Source organism: Littorina saxatilis, linkage group LG12 (genome assembly GCF_037325665.1).
Source record: "Littorina saxatilis isolate snail1 linkage group LG12, US_GU_Lsax_2.0, whole genome shotgun sequence".
Lineage (NCBI taxonomy): Eukaryota > Metazoa > Mollusca > Gastropoda > Littorinimorpha > Littorinidae > Littorina > Littorina saxatilis.
The window spans coordinates 7,001,157-7,024,669 of NC_090256.1; the positions used below are offsets into that span (position 1 = coordinate 7,001,157).

At 41.4% G+C, this 23,513-nt stretch overlaps 1 protein-coding gene across 1 annotated transcript in view; it reads left to right on the plus strand.

The window, feature by feature from the left end:
• Nucleotides 1-18,230, plus strand: part of LOC138982256 (PDF receptor-like) — a 54,839-nt gene extending 36,609 nt beyond the window's left edge. Inside the window, exons 9-11 of the mRNA XM_070355492.1 lie at nucleotides 13,558-13,620; nucleotides 16,263-16,406; nucleotides 18,015-18,230. Of these exons, the coding sequence (XP_070211593.1) occupies nucleotides 13,558-13,620; nucleotides 16,263-16,406; nucleotides 18,015-18,230 (423 nt within the window). The remainder of the gene's footprint in view (nucleotides 1-13,557; nucleotides 13,621-16,262; nucleotides 16,407-18,014) is intronic.
• The last annotated feature ends 5,283 nt before the right edge of the window (nucleotides 18,231-23,513 follow it).

The window sequence follows — 23,513 nt, forward strand, 5'->3', positions numbered from 1 at the left end:
CCTAAGCTTCCGTGTGAGCTTCGGGCAAGTGCATAAATTCAATTTGTCCCCTGCTGCAAATGCAGGGGAGATGCTGCGCGGTCTTCTGTAACATTTATAACAAAGTTTCCCACTGCTCGAGAACTGGGCATTTATTCCAGTGTCCAACGTTTAGTCCGGGTGGGGGTGTTACGGGAAGGGAGAGGTTTGCATTTTAAATGGCATTGGGTCTTACGTATCAGCATATTTCGTAGAACTTTGCAGTCAGGGGGGTGGGGTGGGGGTTGTCGACGTGACTCCTTTGTTCTGGAAGGAAGAGATAGACAAAAAGGGGAGGGGGGGGGGAGGGGACTATAAGATAGTTGACTGTCTTAAAGTCTTACGTTAGCTTTCCTTCGAATTTCCTAAGCGTTGTCCTTGACATTTCTTGCGTCAGAAACCAAAACGCTGTGTGCATCGTATGTGAACTGGTGGTGAACATAGAGCAGGCTGTACTTGGCTTTCGTTTTATATTTTGTAGTGCTGTAGTTGATATTGTTGTTGTATTCTTGTTTCGTTGTAATCGCACCAGTGCAACACAGCTTTGCAGTCTAAAGCACATAAGAGGTAAGTTGTATAGTCTGTATTTGTTCTTCTTATTGATGAGACATGTATCATCAGTGTTTTCTGATCAAAGCTTAACTCTTACACTTCTCGATGATGCAAATGTTCCATGTGGCTTTTCAGGGGAATGTTTTTTTTATATTGTTTGTTTGTTTACGTCTTTCTCTATACATCTCTCTTTTTTTTATTAAAGAGCAGCTAAATAGGATGCAATTACATAGAGACTGGGCAGCCAGATTGATGCCTTGGTTGACACACACACACACACACACACACACACACACACACACACACACACACACACACACACACACACACACACACACACACACAGAAAGAGAGTGGAAAGGGGACCAGTGCACACACACACACACACGCGCACTCACGCACTCACTCACACACACACACACACACAATCACACACACACACACACACACACACACACACACACACAGAAAGAGAGAGGAAAGGGGATCAGTAACCGGAGCGTCTGGTGGGAGAGTGTGTGTTTGGAGTCGTTGGGGATTTTGGTCTTGCTTTTGCAAAAAAAGTACTGGTTAATGGAGGGTTGAATCTCGGTTGAGTGCGTGGGCGGTGACCGATAAAAAGTTCAACAAATAAAAGCGGATGGATGGGCGGAACGAGGGTGGGGGGGGGGGGGGGATGGCGGAAGGGTGAGGGTAGAAATGCTTTAGTGCGGGGGATTAGAGAAAACCATGTCAAATTAAAATGCCAAAAGATGTGAGAGTGGAGAGAACACAACACGATTGGGTATAGAAAATAGCAGATCGTTTTTTGCTTTTTGGTTGTTTTTCATTATCACGTGAACCTTACGTTACCACTACGCTTCAGTCATCGCCGACTGCGTAAATCATCATAAGGATGCTTTATCGCACACCGTTAGTCACAGATGATAAGCGGTATGTTGTTGGCGACTGTTTTTCTCTCTCTGGGCAGGATACCGACCTTTTGGCTGAAGAACAAAACAGTGGCCTCTTCTAGTCGTTAGTGCTCATGCAATTATTTATAGCAACTGGCATTCAACGAAGTCGCTCGCCGTCAACGTTGGTTCACATCTCTTGGTTCGAGAAATATTGAAAGGTGAAGCAAAACAGTGTGCACATTAGGCTACTTGTTAAACTCTCCTGAGCAATAAGCCAGACAGTGCTGCCTAATAACGATATCTGTCGACTATTTTCATGCTCTGATCCGTATAAAATAATCGTGATAGTATATTCCGATAGGTTCTGCTTTGCATAAAAATAAAATCAAAAAAATTGTCAAGCTCGCAGTAATTTAACGTTTTTGATGAGAAGAATGCTCCATGAAAATAGTTATCATTTACAGAACACGGCACTCTTTTCGTATGATAAATCAGTACTTTACAGCCAACTTCAAGATTAGCCCTTCAGTTACAAGTACAACCGTGCCTTGAACCTTACTGAAAAAAGAATAATTGGAAAGAATGAACAAGAAAAATAACCTGCAGTTCCATACTCTTCTGAAACTCATAAACAAAAGTCATCTCCATCAACACAGTCGCTGTATGGAGGACCCAAAGATCCTGCCCGAACGGACGGAAAGACCGCACTGAGATAACCGAAATACGATGTTTTTTGTCGTTATAATTGGCAGAATATACCTGCGCAGTTTCAGCAGCACAGACGACGTACTGCCTATTATTTATGCCGCGATAGGGATTATCTTGCGCTCGGAATCGAGAGGTTGCGTGTTCGACCCTGGGTCAGGCCGCTATTTTCTCCCCCCTTTCCTAACCTAGATGGTGGGTTCAAGTGCTAGTCTTTCGGATGAGACGAAAAACCGAGGTCCCTTCGTGTACACTATATTGGGGTGTGCACGTTAAAGATCCCACGATTGACAAAAGGGTCTTTCCTGGCAAAATTGTATAGGCATAGATAAAAATGTCCATCAAATACCCGTGTGACTTGGAATAAAGGCCGCGAAAGGTGAATGCTCGCCTAACAGGCTTGAGGTTTGCTGGTCGATGTGAATGCGTTATATATTGTGTGTAAAAAATGTTTGTTTGTCTGTCTGTCTGTAAAAAAAATTCCATTTCACACGGCAGAAATTAATATGTAAAGCGCGGAGAGCACAGTTAATTGTGGTTCGCGCTCTTTTAGCTCACCATAATAATAATAATGATTATGACGAGTACTTGGTCTGTTTTCCTTTCATGCAACGTGTAGCGGGCTGGGATAATCTGCAGTGCGTCGTCGGTCCTGCTGAAGTTACATATGTGAGCGGAGCCCCCAACGAGTTCATTGACTCTCGGTGATGAGCGTAAACATTCCTCGCGAATACAGAGGGGTTGGTCATCAGGAGAAGCGCCTGGGATCTATCGGTAATCTGAAGCTGCAGATATTTCACCTCGTATGCCAAACTAATACGGGCCCCCTTCTTCCCAAACAGGGTTTTCACATTTCGGTGAATGATTTATAACAACTCAAATTTGAAGGTACTGTTGAATAGATACATACCTCACTTTACTGCTCAGAACAATTGCAATCCTGAGAAATGACTATAGGCAGGGAAAAAACAACCAACGAATAAAAAAAGAGGAATTTCATAGAGGAGCAAAAGAGTTGAAAGGCTTATCATGATCATTTCTTGCTTTCTTTGTATAAGGCCATATACAACAAGACAAGAACGAATAGTATCTGTTACTATTATACAATCTAAACTATGTTGCAATATCTTCGTGTAATAATTAACTGGATACATGCTTGCATAAATAAATTAATCAATCTATCATTCAATCTATCAATCAATCTATCAATCAATCAATCAATCAATCAATCAATCAATCAATCAATCAATTGATAAATGAATGTATAAATTAACAGACAGACAGGCAAGACAGACAGACAGACAAATAAAGAAAGAAAGAAAGAAATTATTGTTGAAGGAAGACAACGGCTATATTTTTTTTCCTTGTGAAGTTCTTTTTTTGCTTCATCGCTGTGAATACCTGCAAAACCAACCGCAATGAATCGCGAATTGCGTCTCTGAATTAAATTACTTTATCAAACACAACTGGGATGAAGCATCGAATTTCTCAGAACAACAAAGTTGCGCCGCTGCCATGATATTTTTCCAAGGTAAATAATTATGTCATGAAGGAAACTTGCCTCAGTCTAAGGCCTGAAAGCAGGCATAACAGAAAGCCGTTTGAAAAACTGAAAACGCCATTCAGGTCATGGCGGACAATGACCCGGGAAGCACGGTTATCGAAATCCTGTTCTCGATTGAGAGAACAAAACCTGTATGAGAATATCTAATTTACTAAATATAGCAAATATTATTTCCCAGGCGGACACTGCCCTTGTAAATCTCTGATATAGGCTTCGTGGTGGCTGTCTGTAAATCTCTGATATAGGCTTCGTGGTGGCTGTCTGTACAGAAGACAAGAAAAACAAGATTACTCGCTCTACCAGTTTCCATTTCAACGGGCTTCAACGACAGACTACAATCAACCAGATTAGCCACACGATGTGGGCGTAACTTGAAGATATCTGATTTAATTGTGGGCGGATGGTTTTTGTTTTTAAACTTTGAGAATATTCTAGCTTTTTTTCTTCACTCCACCACGAAATGAGTCGCATGTCACCTCGCGCGGTTCTGCGCTAGGCTTAATATAAGTCCGGGGAGTGTCTGGTAACAGTGTGAGGGTCACCTTAGTCACAGGCTTATTACTCAAACAGTTTTCGCTCTTTTCTAAAACGGTTTTCACCACTGGATAGAGCATAAAAAACTCTTTAGAAAAATGTACAAATATGAAAATCATGCAAAGGTGACATGCGACTCATTCCGTGGTGGAGGGTCACATATCGGAATGGAACTTTGATGGTTTCTGACCAGAGCCCTGCTTCATTGACTTACGAAGAAACAAAAGCAACCACAGCAGCACCACCACTACCACCACCAACTACTACAACAACAACAACAACAACAACATCAACAACAAACGAACAAGTTATTTTGTTAATGTTGAACTTAAACGAGTTGTTGCTCTAACCATAGACCAAATAGCCTGGACCGCCAACTCGTCACGTGACCCTTCGAGGTTACGACGCTCGACTTTCAGGGGCGCTTAGTGTCCGGTTTGAAAGGCCAGCGATTCGAAGACAGTGAAAAGAAAGCACGCTCCAGTTATTTGTGACAATAGGAGGTGACGTAGAGGTTACATGCCGAGTCTCAGTGATTATCAAAAATAATGGTCGAAGTTTGCGGATCATGAAAAATGCGAGCTTCAGCGAGCTTTTTCATGACCGCGAACTGAGACCATTATTTTTGATAATCACTGAGACGAGGTATGTAACCTCTTTATTCCTCCTTTCTTCAGTTATTCAAAGAAAAGATGAGTTTTTGTGCGAAAGTTTGATCGAATCATATTCACCCAACCAGTCTACCTGCGCAGGCGATCGATTAATGCGCGGTTGTATAGTTCCGTGCAAATCATTCAATTTTGTTGACACTTCTTGTCAGTTTCCATGTTTTGAACTAAAATCAAGTACACAGTTATGTTGTCATTCTGCTGTGGCGGTAAAGGCAGATTGTGTGTGTTCTGTTCATGTTTTGGTATCGCTCAGGAAATGTTCTTTCCTCGAATGTTACTAGCAGACGAAGTTTTACACCCGTGTTCCAACGTTAAAAACTGTATGAAGTTCAGTTTTCTGGGGCAAAATAGTGTATGAAACTGCTGCATGTTCTTTAAGTTGATTAAATGTTTGCAATTGATTGCGTGTGATCTGTTTATAAAATGAAATATTGTTGAAAACTGACCGTCGGATTGCAGTCTTGTCGAAATCTGGAAGGGGAACTACTCGTGTTGCTAGACAAAGTATCAGAGTTACTTTTCCTTGAAATCTTGCTAGCGACAAACGATTGTGCACGGCAGATCTGAATTCAGAAAACAACCAAACTCATGGAGTTTATATTGAGATTCATGTGTTTAAGCCTGTAGTTGCTGGTGCGGTATGGTTGTATTGTTTGCTCCAGAAATGTATATTTTGTACATTAGAGTGTTCTGAACTTTTGAGTCGCAAAAAGTAGATCCACAATGTGTACAGTCTCTACCCATGAGCTATCGAGGATTCAGGAACGTTGTTGGGTAAGTGATTTTGGTTGTTGGGTAAGTTACCGACAAATAACTAGCCCTACAAGTTTACAGAGAGAAAGAAGCAGAGGGGGGAATAAACTGAATGAACTGGATTTTCCAAAACTCCAAACTAAACTTAACAAAACTCATCGAAAAACATGTTCCATATGCACTTTAGCTGAGTTTATTTTAGCATTTTCAGAACTTACCTCGACAACTTCGTCCATGTTTACAATCGACACCGGATATGACATCCCCCTGATTTCTGAAAGGTCATGTAAGCGTAGGTTCCTAAATGCGAGAGGCCGCTACCTCGTAATAGAGAGAAAGAGCGGAGAGAGAGCAAGTTGGCGGCCCAGGATAAATGGTCTATGCTCTAACCCAACTCCGCTCCGACTGGCCCAGTCAAGCCTGATTAATATGTCAAAAAGATGGATGCTGTCGGCCATTACGCAGTATGTATGGTTTCAGTAGATATAGCCCGATAGTTAATTGACACTTGTCTCCACAGCGACGACTTCTTTGCCGACACGTCTGATCAGAAGCCACACAGAATAAAAGACCATATTTAAATATCTTGTGTTTTGTATGGTCTGATCAGTGGAGAAAAGTGTCAGTTAACTATCGCGAAGAGCCTTTCCATCAAAGCAACTGAGATATGATACCAAATACAAAGGATGATGCAAACACACACACACACACACACACACACACACACACACACACACACACACACACACACGCGTGCGCACGCATGCACACACACACACACACACACACACACACACACACACACACACACACACACACACACACACGTTACAGTTTGGAGTTTTATTGATCCTTTAACGCCTTTTGAGGCATGGAGGATAGCTTCTGTTAAAAAAACAAAAAGAAATAAGTTTGATCACAGCTAAACATTTAAACTTGTTAATTTAACAAAAATTCAAGTTGCAAATAATAAGAATTATATAAATTTGGCCAATAATTATTGAAGATTTAAATCTTTGCTTCCAGACATTATATGACAAAGAGAAAACACAGAGTGTACTGATAAATACGGTTGTGGGATGTATTTAAATCTGTTAGCACTGAATTTTGGACATTCGAATATAAAATGAAAATCATGAGCCAGTGCATTCATGTCACAACAATGTGCATAACCCATCTTCCCGATCAACACCATTTTGTCTTCCTAATTCAATTTCAAGTATGCTAGGCTGTGCTTGTGTCGGCTGATTGTCTGACCCCTCGACCTCATTTACATGATATACACACGTGTGAAGACATTATAATTATCATATTGACGTCTCTTCCGTGTATGCATGGTAAGTAAGTTCTCACACGTCCTCTTCTCCACTTAATAAATGGTAATTTGCCTCCACTGAATTAATGGTAATTTTCAAAGAAAGTGCGACGTTCATTGGTAACATTCAAATAATCGTCAATGAAACTAAAGATGATTTCCTTCTATCTTGAAAGCATTTGTATTTACTCTGCACTGTGGTTCTGTTGGAATACTCCCCTCTGCGAAATGCATCATTGGTTGCAAGGGTTATGAGTCTCTACAGAAAGCAATAAGAAGTAAACATACGATAGAATTATTTATTGTTCTCAAACAGATAACCTGTACATGAATGTAGTAATCGCTATACTCCTTGTGAAAACCGAAGCACGCCCAGTACACTGTTCAGTAGATCGAAGAGAACAAATATTTTGTTGGCACCAATTTTGGAAATGTTTGTGTTTTGATGCTTCTAGAATCGTCTCAACCACAACAACATACACACACAAAAACTTGATATTCAGGTTGACTTGCGTCAGAGTCGACTGGTTGGTTAATCACTGTTCATTTATCACAAACCACAACAGGAAAGCACGGTCTGCACTTGTTCCCTTTGTTGTATGGGTTCTGTTTGGTCACAGATAATGCGTGTGTGATTATTAATGATCCCTGGGATCAAGTTGACCGACCCATATCTGTGGGTAGCTTTATTAAATAATGATGTGATGTATATCTGCACTTTCCCGTAATACAATTTATGCATGAAAATGGCTTTGTTTAACTTGAGATGCTTTTCCAGTGGAAGAAAGTAAAGCATTTTTAATTTCATATCTTTTGAGGCATTATCCTTTACGATGATATATATACAAAGCCGAGGATAAAAGAATTCGAATTCTTATAAGAAATTTCAAGCCAAAGAGAGAGAGAGAGAGAGAGAGAGAGAGAGAGAGAGAGAGAGAGAGAGAGAGAGAGAGAGAGAGAGAGAGAGAGAGAGAGAGAGAGAGAGAGAGAGAGAGAGGCCTTGACCTTGACTTGTGCTGCAATATTCGACCGAGACAATAAGTAAGTATTGAGTATTGAGGAAGAATCAGTTATAGATCTGCATTAGTACCACGAAGTGTGAATAAACCTGTCAATAATGAGAAAACAAAAAGCAGTGAAATTAAAGCTACCATCTTTCCAGACGTCAACTTGGACACATAGCAAAACTATACTGCCTGGCTGCTTTCTGTGCAGAATGAGGAATGTCGGAGATTGACACGGGTGTCAGCTTAGTTATTGAATCAAATCAATAGACAAACAACAACAACAACACAACAATAACAACAACACAACAACAACAACAACACAACAACAATAACAACAGCACAACAACAGCACAACAACAAAAACAACAACAACAACAACAACAAAAACGTTCTCATTGTGCATCATAGAGCAACTGGGCTGTACTATTTACCTCCTTTAATATGTCCAAGCTGAAGGATGCTCGTGTTGCACATGGGTCATTACGTCTATCATGTCTTATTGTAATGAGGGAAGTAAGGTAACTTCAAAGCTCGAGGAGCAGAGGTCGCTGTTCGGTGGTGTCGAAGGTGACGAAGTAGGGGGGGGGGGGGGGAGGGGTTGGTGTTCCACTGGGATGCAACGCGGGGAATACACACGGCCGGTGCGTGGCAACATTTTTATGGCTTGTCGGTGCGGCTCTGATGGATGGCGCTTCTACGTTCGGTTGTTGTTGTGGTTGTTGTTGTTGTTTGTTGTTGTTGTTGGCTTTGTTGTTGTTATTTGTTGTTGTTGGTTATGTTGTTGTTGTTAATTGTTGTTGTTGTTAATTATTGTTGTTGTTGTGGTGGTGGTTCTTCTTCTTTTTATATTTAGTCAAGTTTTGACTAAATATTTTAACATCGAGGGGGAATCGAAACGAGGGTATGGTGTATGTGCGTGTGTCTGTGTGTGTGTCTGTGTGTCTGTGTGTGTGTGTAGAGCGATTCAGACTAAACTACTGGACCGATCTTTATGAAATTTGACATGAGAGTTCCTGGGTATGAAATCCCCGAACGTTTTTTTCATTTTTTTGATAAATGTCTTTGATGACGTCATATCCGGCTTTTCGTGAAAGTTGAGGCGGCACTGTCACGCCCTCATTTTTCAACCAAATTGGTTGAAATTTTGGTCAAGTAATCTTCGACGAAGCCCGGGGTTCGGTATTGCATTTCAGCTTGGTGGCTTAAAAATTAATTTATGACTTTGGTCATTAAAAATCGGAAAATTGTAAAAAAAAATAAAAATTTATAAAACGATCCAAATTTACGTTTATCTTATTCTCCATCATTTGCTGATTCCAAAAACATATAAATATGTTATATTCGGATTAAAAACAAGCTCTGAAAATTAAATATATAAAAATTATTATCAAAATTTTTTTTTCGAAATCAATTTAAAAACACTTTCATCTTATTCCTTGTCGGTTCCTGATTCCAAAAACATATAGATATGATATGTTTGGATTAAAAACACGCTCAGAAAGTTAAAACAAAGAGAGGTACAGAAAAGCGTGCTATCCTTCTTAGCGCAACTACTACCCCGCTCTTCTTGTCAATTTCACTGCCTTTGCCATGAGCGGTGGACTGACGATGCTACGAGTATACGGTCTTGCTGAAAAAGGGCAGCTACTTGACTAAATATTGTATTTTCGCCTTACGCGACTTGTTCTTCTTCTTCTTCTTCTTTACTTCGTGGGATTGGGTTTTTTTTTAATTTACAGATCTTACACCATTTCCTTCTTCTGACTCCTCTTCCTTTATACATTTAGTCAAGTTTTGACTAAATGTTTTAACATAGAGGGGGGAATCGAGACGAGGGTCGTGGTTTGTGTGTGTGTGTGTGTGTGTGTGTGTGTGTGTGTGTGTGTGTGTGTGTGTGATTATGTGTGTTTGTGTCTGTGTGTGTGTGTGTGTGTAGAGCGATTCAGAGTAAACTACTGGACCGATCTGTATGAACTTTTGCAGGAGAGTTCCTGGGTATGATATCCCCAGAATGTTTTTTCATTTTTTTCGATAAATGTCTGATGACGTCATATCCGGCATTTTGTAAAAGTTGAAGCGGCACTGTCACACTCTCATTTTTCAATCAAATTGATCGAAATTTTGGCCAAGCAATCTTCGACGAAGGCCGGACTTTGGGATTGCATTTCAGCTTGGAGGCTTAAAAATTAATTAATGACTTTGGGCATTAAAAATCTGAAAATTGTAATTAAAATTATTATTTTATAAAACGATCCAAAATTACGTTTATCGTATTCTTCATCATCTTCTGATTCCAAAAACATATAAATATGTTATATTTGGATTAAAAACAAGCTCTGAAAATTAAAAATATAAAAATTATGATTAAAATTAAATTTTTGAAATCGATTTAAAAACAATTTCATCTTATTCCTTGTCCGTTCCTGATTCCAAAAACATATAGATATGATATGTTTGGATTAAAAACACATTCAGAGAGTTAAAAAGAATAGAGATATAGAAAAGCGTGCTATCCTCCTCAGCGCAGCCGCTACCGCGCTTTTCTGGATTGTTAATTTCACTGCCTTTGGCACGAGCGGTGGACAGACGATGCTAGCCTACGAGTGTACGGTCTTGCGGAAAAAATGCAATGCGTTCAGTTTCATTCTGTGAGTTCGACTGAGCTTGACTAAATGTTGTATTTTCGCCTTACGCGACTTGTTTTCTCTTCCTTCTCCTAGCCGCTGTCGCCTTCCCTCCTTCTTCGTCTTCTTCCAACGGCTCAATGGGGAAAAAAATCTTTTTTCTCTTTTTTCGCCTCTACACTTTGCAATATATTTGTCTTTCCTGCTTCCTGCTAACCTTCGGCCCGTGTCACCAAAATCTGATCACCGTGGCAACGCATAACACTCGTCTTTTTCTTCCATCGTACTTAGCATGCAGCCGACATGCACATGTCACCAACAGCCCATTGGTTGCATTTCCTTTTCCTTACTGGTCCACAAACTACGCAGATTATCTGTTCCCCAATGGAAGTCTGAATGGGGGAAGGGGGGGTGGGAAGAGAGAGAGCATGCTGGGATGATTGGAAGGATGGGGGATCCGCTTCCGTCTGCAGTACGGTACGTGCGCCAACCAAACGTGGGTGGCACCCAAACGGGGGAGAACGAACCGCGGGGTCTCATTCGTTGAAATCACAACAAATCTAAGTTTCAACCAATCCAGTTTGGGTGGTAAATTTCCGTGCACCTCAGTCCTGGTGCCTTAATATCTTTTTTGTCCCGACGGCCGCTGTCAGCTTGATTGGGCCAACAACAACAAAAACCAATAGTTCCGATTCTCTCCTCTCGACCCTAACATGTTTAATGAACTTTCAAAAACATTAATGAACGTGACAAACTCGAGTTTGCAGACTTACAAGAAAAGTTATTCCTCTCCAACAATCGGGGGACACAGCTCGCACCATTTCCGGCCAAGGAAAAGCCACAAGCGCCGGTGTGAATAAAAAAAGCCAAAAACAATTTCGTAAACAATCAACAAACAAACAAGAAAGTAACCCTCCTACTGACCTTGTTTTGGGGGCCTTGTCATAGAAATCGAACATGTTCAAATGTTGATGAAGCTTTACAGAAACAGGGAGACTGGTGGCACAAAGTTAAGCTGCTAGTGTGTGTGTGTGTGTGTCTGTGTGTGTGTCTGTGTGTGTGTCTGTGTCTGTAGTCTGTGTCTGTGTGGGTGTCTGTGTCTGTGTCTGTGTCTGTGTCTGTGTGGGTGTCTGTGTATGTGTCTGTGTGTGTATGTGTCTGTCTGTCTGTCTGTCTGTCTGTCTGTCTGTCTGTCTGTCTGTCTGTCTGTCTGTCTGTGTTGAGAGAAGACCCAGGCAGACACGCATACGGAAGGGAGACTGGTGGAACGATTGTGGAAAGGTGGAAGAGAAGACACTGTTTGAAATAACAGGCAAAACCTGAACAGAGCGAGAGAAAAAAAAGTTAGAAGAGAAAAAGCGACAGAGAGGTCACTAGAATGGTGGTCGTCAGCATCCGAGAAAGCAAAAGGAGAGGAGAGAGGGGGAGTTATTTGTCAGACTCGCACAAGCAAAGCCGGCAAGGCACGTGAGGAGTAAGGAGAAGTGGGTGAGCGGGGCGAGGATGGAGAAAGAACGAGTCATCGCACGTCAATGAAGCTGCCCCACCTTTCATAAAACAAAAAGCAACAAGTCGCGTGAAGCGATATAAAAACATTTAGTCAAGCTCTCGGCATGAAAGGAACGGATTAACACACAAAAACAGTCATCGCCGAGACTATATTAAGATAGTCTCGACTGACTGCATCGAAACACAGAGAGACTGGTCACGCTCGTCTCCGCGCAGCGCGCGAACGCAGTTCTTATTGTCCTTCATTCTCAGCACATTTTTATAGTAAACATGACACATGTTTATGTTTTTGAAATCAGGAGAATTTGAGAAATACAATGCAATCATTTTAAAGTCGGTTACTGAAAATTTGAATTTAATGACAACTTCAATGAGCAGACTAATTAACAAAGGTTTACGCTGCCGAGCTGAAATTCAATCCTATAGTCCGGACTTCGTCGAAGATTGCTTGACCAAAATTTCAATTAATTTGATCGAAACATGAGGGCGTGACAGTGCGGCCTCAACTTTCACAAAGAGCCGGATATGACGTCATCAAAGATATTTATCGAAAAATGAAAAAACACATCTGTTACTATTATACCCAGGAACTAGTACTCTCATGTGAAATTTCATGAAGATCGGTCCAGTAGTTATCTCTGAATCGACGTACACACACACACACACACACGCACACGCACACACACACACACACACACACACACACTTGACTAAATGTAAAAACAGACGGTTTTCTGATACGGCTGTTGCGATCAGCTTAGCTACTCATCATATCGACCCAACATCTGTTATTAGCACTTTGCCTCAGGGGTGGTACCAGTGCTGGCTAAAAAGAGGAATGACCGTCTGCGTTTGACGACTTTCGTTCTTTGTTCTGCCTCAGTGTGTGTGCGTGCGTGCGTGCGTGTGTGTGTGTGTGTGTGTGTGTGTGTGTGTATGTGTGTGTGTGGGTGAGTCTCTCTCTCTCTCTCTCTCTCTCTCTCTCTCTCTCTCTCTCTCTCTCTCTCTCTCTCTCTCTCTCTCTCTCTTTCCATTTCTCTCCCTTTCACTCTCAGTATTCCCACCATCTATCTCACACCAACCCCCCCCCCCCTTCCCACCCTAGCTTCTTCTCTCCCCGCGTCACCCCCCTCCCCTCTCTCTACACCCCAACGACCACCATAGCCACAATGGCTCATTGTCAGACGTTGATCAAAATTAATGTTAACCTTATGTTCGTGCGTGCCAGTGCGTGTATGTGTATGCGTGCGTGTGTGTGTGTGTGTGTGTGTGTGCGTATAATATAATACGTGTGTGTATGCTAGTCAGTGGGTGTGGTGGTGTGTGATTTCACCCTGAAGAGCAGACAGGAGTCAAATTCCCCGTCACACCGGTGAGTGGTGATTACTGATGTCGCTACTTTGATACAGGCAGAGCATTCCCACCTGAAGTGTGGCGCCACTAATGAGATCGTGCAAGACTCATCACCGGAGGTCGGGCATTCCACTGCATGAGTACCCCGCTGTGTATAACTGTCGTGCCAGGAATCTTTATGGGCAGAATATACCTGCGCAGTTTCAGCGGCACAGACGACACACGGCCTATTATTTATGCCGCGATAGGGATTATGACGAGTACTTGGCCTGTTTTTCTTTCGTGCAACGTGTAGCGGGCTGGGATAAGCTGCAGTGCGTCGTCTGTCCTGCTGAAGTTACATATGTGAGCGGAGCCCCTTACGGACTGTGTGTCGATCACGAGAGGTTGAATATATTTTTCCTCGGTTTATTAGTGCACCTGTGGCTATGCGGCGCCCTGTGTGTATGTACTGATTCTGGCTTCCAAGCATTTCACGCTCACAGCATTTGTGAACTGTTTGCACTTGTATATGCCGTGGTTTATAAATTATAGACAGTATGTCGTGTATCCAGATTTGCCACTGATAAGCATGGCTCAAACAACCGCAGACAAACCATACAGCGATCAGGCCAAAGAAACAGAACCTCAAGAGTCTACGCTTCATTAGCAATACAATCATTAGCAGCAACATTTAACAAACACGTAACACACACAGACCGAACAAAAAACAAAACTAAAGAAAGCATACATGCAGGCCCATGCAGAATTGTGTGATCAATGGATGACTGGGGGGGGGGGGGGGGGTGAGTGAAAGGGTCAAGAGACATCAACGGTTACGTTTTTGGTCTCGGAAACACAGGCATACTTTGATTGAGTTGACGGTAGCGCAGAGCTCTTATGGAGTAATGATGTTGGATAAGTATATGTCAAAAAGACATCTTGTTCTATTTGATATTAGGGCGCTTTAGAATACGCAAAACCTGGTCCTGTATTGTTAAACATTCACTACAGAATACAACATATTACCCAGCGTTCTATCAGGTGTTTGTCTTGTTTAGGTGAAAAGGTATGCAATCATGCAAAATCAGACATGCACGTATGCTTAAACAAACTGAAAGAAAGTAACTTTAAAAGAAATTAAAATTATACTACATGCCAACACATAGATTATACCGACAATGAAGCTGTTCAGTATAACAATCCAAAATGTTACCGTAATAAATCAGATAAATCGCAGTTTAACATTCCAGACATATAACATACCTGACATATAACATACCAGACATATTACATACCTGACATATAACATACCAGACATATAACATACCTGACATATAACATACCAGACATATCACATACCAGACATATAACATACCTGATATATAACATACCTGACATATAACATACCAGACATATAACATACCTGACATATAACATACCAGACATATAACATACCAGACATATAACATACCAGACATATAACATACCAGGCATTTCTGGTGAGCACACACTCTGTATCTTGGATTCTTCGAGCAGTGAAGCTGCATTAAGTTTTACCGTAGGTCTGGGCGGTATAGCTGGAATTGATAACTAAAGTAGCGGATTCATTTTGAATATACACAAGGCGATGGCCGAACAGTAAAGCTAGTACATGTAGAAAATGACACCCCAAACAGCCCCTTCTGTGGGGTATAAATCCTAAACACGCGATGGGATACTGACTTAGCAAGGGCTGACTTTCGAGTTATATGTAGAAAGAACATATTGAAAGAACTGCCGATTGATGGACCTGCAAGTTAACAAAAAATATTTTGAGGGGAACCATTTGAGGCAGGGCTTGGAGATAACTGAGACCTTCGAGTAAACAAAACATATTTTGAGGGGAACCATTTGAGGCAGGGCTCGATAATAACTGAGATCTCCAAGTAAACAAAACATATTTTGAGGGGAACCATTTGAGGCAGGGCTCGATAATAACTGAGATCTCCAAGTAAGCAAAACATATTTTGAGGGGAACCATTTGAGGCAGGGCTCGATAATAACTGAGATCTCCAAGTAAACAAAACATATTTTGAGGGGAACCATTTGAGGCAGGGCTCGATAATAACTGAGATCTCCAAGTAAACAAAACATATTTTGAGGGGAACCATTTGAGGCAGGGCTCGATAATAACTGAGATCTCCAAGTAAACAAAACCTATTCAGAAGGGGAAAGAAATAACAAGGCAGGGTTGGAGATAACTGAGACCTCCGAGTAAACAAAACATATTTAGAAGGGGGAAAAAGAATGAGGCAGGGCTTAGTCCTAACTGAGACCTCCAAGTAAACTTAACATATTCAAAAGGGGGAAAAAAGCATGGGGCAGGGCTTGGAGATAACTGAGACCTTCGAGTAAACAAAACATATTCAGAAGGGGAAAAAAAGCATGGGGCAGGTCTTGGTGATAACTGAGACCTCCAAGTAAGCAAAACATATTTAGAAGCGTGTGCTGCCTGAATGGCGCGGTAAAAAGGGTCATACACGTAAACATCCACTCGTGCTAAAACATGAGTGAACGTGGGAGTCTAAGCCCATGAACGAAGAAGAAGAAGAAGAAGAAGAAGAAGAAGAAGAAGAAGAAGAAGAAGAAGAAGAAGAAGAAGAAGGGGGAAAAAAGGAATGAGGCAGAGCTTGGTAATAACTGAGACCTCCAAGTAAACAAAACATATGGAGAAAAACCTACGGGTGCTTGCTGGAGTAGGGGTGGTGGCCGGGGTACACAGTGAGCTCCCTTGCCGCAGGTGAGAACGGCGGTGAAGCGACACGTGGCAGAGTGGCAGCAGCACCGCCTGATCCGCAGCTCCAGCTTCCCACGCCTCGGCCGCTCCCTCAGTGTCTTCACCTCCATCACGGAGGCTGCCAACACCACTGTGCAACCCTTACAGGTACCCGCACTCAGTTCAACGACCCTCTGCTTATAATAATCCCAAAACAACAAATAGACTGCTGACGTTCCAGAATAAAAAAAATAAAAACAAGAATGGTAATGTACTGGAACGTTCCGGTACCTTAGGCCACACAAAACAGTTTTATGTTTCTGGTCACCCGACCCTACCTAGTTTATTCCTGCCGACCCTAGACTTTGTTATTGCATTTGTAAAAAAAAAAAAAAAGCGTCAAAACGAAAGTAACAGACGGCAGACGACACAAGGGGGATAACCCCGCATCCCTTTTGTCTCATTTGTTTTGTAATGTGTTGTCTTTCTCTTTGTATGGCAATTCCAGTCTCTTTGCGTCATTATATAGTTATTTTCTACCCTGAACAACAACAACAACAACAACAAACAAAAAATAATCTCTACCTACCTACCCTATTTTGTGTAGCCATGTTACCAGAAACATACAACTCTTTTTTTTTGGCCTTACCATTCTTGTTTTTGTTATTAAACTCTGCTTACAGTAAGAATAACAAAATAAAATGCAATGACAGAAGGTGCACCTGCTTCGGGTCGTGGTATGTATGCTCCTGTGAGTTCCTTTTCACCTGATTCGCACCGTCTGGCGCGAACGGCTGAACGGTTAAATCGGTTGAAGGAATGTTGTGCATTTGCAGTGTGCCTTGATGTCCACAAGCTTTTCCGAAGGTCCCGAGCACATGAAAACTCTAGGTGTTGCACTTTAAATTGTCATGTTTGCACTGACGTATTCTCGCTCTGGAGCACTGCAAATAGTATACTTTGCAAAGACCGTGTGGTTGAGTTCGCAACATGTCAATATGCACCTGCAAGTGTGTGTGTGTGTGTGTGTATGTATGTGTGTGTGTGTGTGTGTGTGTGTGTGTGTGTGTGTGTGTGTGTGTGTGTGTTCAACGCAATACACGAACGAATGAACCAATCCGTGCACTGTCACTTGTTCGAACGGGAAAAACAAAACAATATCGATATTTGCATGACGAGACCAATTCACCTCGGACCTTTGCACGTTTGTCTCTCGATGTAATTCCCTGTACTCGTTACACTTGCATTCAACCTCATTTCTTGATGCTTGCATGCCAATTACTTTGTAATTATGTTTTCCTGCGCCTATGTCATGTCATTTGTACCTTATGTTTTTGTTAATCTCTGCAGTGAAAATATCTAGCTTTTTTAATTATGATTGTAAGAACAAATATTGACTGTTAATTCTATAAATGAGCGCATACAATTAAAAACATACATCGGATTATCTGCTTTATCTTCTTGTTGTGAGTTTATTTTGTATATATCATTCATTCTTTTGTTATTAGATTAACTGTATTTTATCATTACGTTTCTGCCGCTCACGAGAATTTCTTCATGTATTATTTCGGTGTTAAAGTCAACAAATATTAGATACAACTCTTTCACTTGTATTGATTTGAAAGCGTTGTCTTGCCAATAATCAATTATCAAAGTAGCTGCTAAAAATGCTCAGTGTTATTCCAAATTGTCATCGATCTAAAAACACACATCTCTGAGCTGAAAAGCATATATCTACCTTTGACTAAAACAACTTCTATCCATGTCCACCAACAGAAGAACAACAGCCAGCCGGTGCTGTCAGAGGCGAACGGAGCCGTGCAGAGTGGCACGGGCAACGGAGCGGCCACCAACGGGCAGGTGCAGGTACCCTTGCTGCGCTTTGCTTCCAGAAGGTTCCGACGGACCAGTGCCAGAGAAACCAACTCCAGTCGCAGGTTCCAGGTCTCGGAGCACTTACAGAGCGAGCAGGTTCAGGAACAGGAGATTTAGAGATGTGCCTGTGGTTTGTGTGAGATACATCCCACGTGCAGCGTCGCTGTGGACTGATCGAGTGTGGACTGTGTCAGCAGAGGCGAAAATAAGTAGAACTCATTCACTGTGTGCAGGTCGCAACGAGCAGGTTCAGGGTCAAGAGATTTGGAGATGTGCGCCTGCAGTTGTTGTTTGAGATACATTCCACGTGTAGAATCGTGTTGGACTGTGTCAGAAGAGCCGAAAATAAGTAGAACTCATTCACAGTGCGCGGGTTCAGGGAGCCTTTGTGACTGTCTGTGGACGTACTGTGTGTGAGAGACATTCTATCTGTATAAATATAATGTCTTTGAAGACTGTGAGTGAACACTGCCTGAAAAAGTACAAACCGACAAACACTTTGTGTGTTATACATTCCACATGTAGTGTCGCTGTGGACTGATCGAGCATGGACTCTTGTCAGAAGAGCCGCAGGAACTGCAAGACTGAAAAGATGAGAAACGTGACAGTTCGTGACATACGTGACAGTTCAATGTGAAATCATCCCCAGGTTAAAACATGTTTGCAGACTGTTGTCGAGGGTTTTGAGCAAATTTGTTCTACTGAACAAACTTCTGCAAAAGAATTCATTGGCTGTGTAATTTATTTTCCTGAGGATATATATACGCACGCTGGTCGTGGACTGAGTAAGTGAAAAGCTACGTGTAAGAGTGTTGAGGTGTCATATTTAGCCGTACTGTGTGTAAAATGAAATAATTGAAAAGTAATACATTTAAGGAATTTGAATTATATTCGTCATACAAACTTTCTTGGCAAAGTCTGGTATATACTGATGGACAAAGTGCACAGTGGGTAGACGTTGTGAATTATACTCCACTTTGAAAACTTAACTTTCTTACTGAAATAGTGGACAGTGGATTTACTTAGCTTGTTAATATACCAATCTGTATTCGGTTGTAAAATACGGCTCTGTACGTACGCTTAGCCTCCACCTTCCTCTTAAAGCACGGATAAATCGAGAGAGAGAAAACAAAATCGAAAATCTGATTGAACATCACAAACAAGAATTCAGTGCTACGGGAGCGCACACCTACACTCACTGGAATACGAACAGTGGTCGCGACATGTTTACGAAATGAAAAATGCATACTGATCAAAGCAGAACGCGAAATTGGAAACTGCGAATCGGGAAAAAAGGCGGAATGGGAAGCGGCAAGTTGGTATACGGCGAATCCGGACCTTCAATCTGGGACATGGGAATAAGGCAGAAGAAGACAAGTCTTGTGTTGTGATAATTATGTGCTTTGTGAATACACTGGTTGCTGCAAATCTGTTACAGTGCAAGATAAAAAAGATCGTTGGAGATATCACACGTGTGCTAAAAATAATCGCGTAAATTCCGTCCCTCCCACATTCAGTGTGGATTGCAGGTACGTGGAACCAGCCACGCCAGAAGAAAATGAAATGAAAACGAAGCGTCACTACATCAGTGGTAGCAATGGCCAATTAAGGACATGGCGAAAGGCTCACGGGGGGGGGGGGGGGGGTAGATGCTTGCCACGATTTTCTTTGTATTGTCGTACACTGGAGGAAAATGAACGAAATACAAATGGCAGTGTTGGAAACTGGAAAAGAAGCTGTGGGCTTAGACAAATGGAGTTTACCAAAGTGGACGGTTATTGTGAAAAAAGAGGTGGGTCAGCATCGTGTAAGGGGCATATGTGTGAAAGGGTGAACAATGTGAATGCTGAACACCCTTCGCTGCTCTGTTCGCCAACTCTCCTGGCCTTCCCTGGTGACATAACAAGAGAATGCGGATACGTATACAAAGCTACAGTAGTGAGTGCCATGCAGAGAGGATGTATACAAGTACAATACTGTTTCGTCGACAGGCTTTTGCTCTTCTTACATAAGCAAGAACATTTAACTGCCAGTAGACCGTAAAAACGCTCAATGAACTATTTTTTGTGCTTGTCAGATTTAATTGAGTTCAAAGAGGCTCAGAATCGAAAAACATGTGTCAACTATTTTTGTGGTTGATGTCCAGAAACTGACAAAATCATACGTTTGGGCTCGACCATTTGCGTGTGCGTGCTCAACAGATTTCGGTCCACAAAAATGTCTTACATGTATGATCTGAAGAAAATCCTTGTGTTTGTTTGTAAAGATATAACTATGACTTATTTGAACAAGAGGCGAAGCCTTCAAGGCTCACGTAAGAAATCAACAAACAGTAACACAAACTCGATCACTCCGTCACACATACACACACACAGTAAGCATAGGTGACACGGTGCAAGAGTGCGAGACACTAGATCTAGATCTGTCTGTCTGTAGCCTACTTACGGGGACACGACTGCCAGATGGCCAGATCGACACTGCGCTTTCGACAGCGCTTCCTGCGCAGATTAACCTGTAGGAAATCTTCTTTATCTATTTTTCTGGAGCTACGAAACCGAACAATGTGAAATCGTCTTCTCCGAATCGGCGAACTGCAGCTCGGTGATAACTGTATCTATACCACAATCCTTCACGCGATCTGACCTAACCTTGACCCCTGACCTGGTCTACATACCACACACGACACAACCCCCCCCCCCCCCCCAAAAAAAAACCAAAAAAAACACCACCCGTTTTCTTTGGATACACACTTTAACTACATACGTGCCGACGAAATGTTGATCATTGCTTCAATACTTTGAAGCTGTTGCTTGAATAATAACCAGGTAAAATTAGTATTTCGGTGTTCAGTCAAATGTTAAAGTTTCTACCACAGACATACATACATACATACATACATACTTACAAACATACATACATACATACATACATACATACATACATACATACATACATACATACATACATACATACGCACGCACGCACGCACGTTCAGACAGACAAAAGTTAGCATCGCATAGGCTACACTTACGTGAGCCAAAAATGAAAAGACCGATATTATCGTGTTGATATTTTGTGTGTATTTTCCACTTGATCAGTTTATATCTCGTTGTTTCTGAAGCACAACCCTCTGTTGTTATTGTTATACAGCACGTTTCTCTGTTTCCATGGGAATTTTTTTTATTTTCTATTCTATATGTGTGAACACGTTTTTGTATGTAATATATTTCCTATGTGTATTCATTCACCATTTCACTGCCATCTTTTGTTTTGCTGCAATACAAAATCATAAGTAAGCCTACATGAGTTTTTGTGTGTGTGTATCTCTCATATTTGTATTTTGTATTATTTTTTGTTGCTCTGTTGAGCAGTCCCTACATTTAGTTTATACGTGTTTGTTTAGTTGAGTATGTTTTTTTTCCTTCTTATCCTTATAAAAAGTACATATTTCCATTGTCCTTTTTGTTGTTGCATGTAATTTTTATTTAGTTTTATTAAGTTATTCATTTCTTTATATATAATTATATTTTATTGTTTTGTTCTGTTGACTTCTTTTTTCCCCGTTATTTTGTTTGTTAATCATTGAATTATCACTTCAATTAGTCATGTTTTTATTGTATTTCATTCATTTGAAAACTGCCCACTTTAAGAATAAGGAATCTGGCTCGAGTGCTGATATTTTTCAGTTTCAATGTGTTTGCATAAAACGTTTTAGGGGCAATACGTGCGATCTATGGAGTATAATGATATGTTGTTAAACGACTGGGGCACTCCTGCTCTTTCGTCTGAAGGCCCGCTCAAATCAGGGTGTGTGTATACGTGTACAGATGTGTGTCTGTGTCGATCACTATCTGTGTGTTAGTGTCCATGACCATGCCTGTATGTGTGCGTTTCTGTTCACGGTCTTGCACACGCATTCTACTTTCCAAATGCAGTATCTCGCACTGTCATCCGAACACTTTTACTTCCCTCAATGTGTTGTATTATCCTCTCCCGCAGTTGACGTTTTCATAGTTCAGTCCAGCGTGTCAAGGTAGAGTTTATTCGCGTTTCCTGAGCATGTTTGTTTGTTTGCTTAACGCCCAGTCCATCACGAAGGGTTATATCAGGGCGGTGCTGCTTTGATATTTAACGTGCGCCACACACAAGACAGAAGTCGCAGCAATGGCTTCATGTCTCACCCAGTCCAACCAGTCCTAGCACTAAACCCATAATGCCAGACGCCAAGCGGAGCAGCCACTAGATTGCCAATTTTAAAGTCTTAGGTATGTATAGAACCTGTTCACCAAGTTTGGTGACGATCGGTCCGTTCATTCTTGAGATCTATATGCGAACACAAACACACAAACACATCGACCGAAACCTATACACACCCCTATACCGGGGGTGTAACAAACAATGCTCCTAAACCGGAAAGTACATTAATTTTACGGTGAGAACTTTGCACATTACTTTGCGCTTAAGCATTTTTAAGACTCGAATCTCGAGTCGAAGTCACAAAAGCAGTCACCTTTACGTCTTTCATGTTGCTTAAAATCAGTGTCTATGATATGGTATTTGTTTGTGTGTACGAATCGACGTTTTTTGTTGGATAAAACCTTAGGGTTGGGGAAACATGCATCTTCCAGAAAATAATGATTGCATTTTAATTTACTCTTAACAAGTCCTACCATACAACAAGTGCTATTTTGTTCATATTTATGAACAGATTTTCTTTCCTTGGTGGATATTATAGGCACCAAAAAAACAATTGCTAAACTTTGACCTCAAATACAAAAAATGACATCACTGTTGACGAGGTCAAGACTTACTTCCTTGATAGTTCAGTGGATATTTTTAGTTTTGATAGATCTCCTCCAGCAAACGTTTTCATGCTGTGACCTTGACATTTGACAAAAACAAGACAAATGTGTGTCTTGTCTGAAGATCATCAAAATCTCGTGTGAAATCTGCAGGCTCTTGCTTCAACAACATTCAAAACATTCTCAATGTTACGTTTTTATAAACCGCACGTGAACCCGTTGTGACCCCAACATTGGACGCGGGTCAATCATACTCATTTACTGGGATCGTGTCGGGATATCATCAAACCCTGGAAGTGTGCACAATTTCAAAGCTCTAGCTACCAAAACACCCTAGATAACCTTAACGTTATTTTAATTTATTTGTCTTTGTTTTTAGCCTACGAACGGCCCAAATCTCTGGCACTGCTTATACTCTCCTTGATTTCTCTAGTGTGTCAACAAGTATCAAAGCCAATCAAAGCCAGTTGGATTGCGTGGAGGACATTTTTTTCTGGAATTTAAAAAATTAAAACCCATGTTAAATGACGGATACTATATCTTATTTCAAAATGTGCACAGATTTTGATCTTGATTGCGTTAGCTTCTTGTAAGTCGT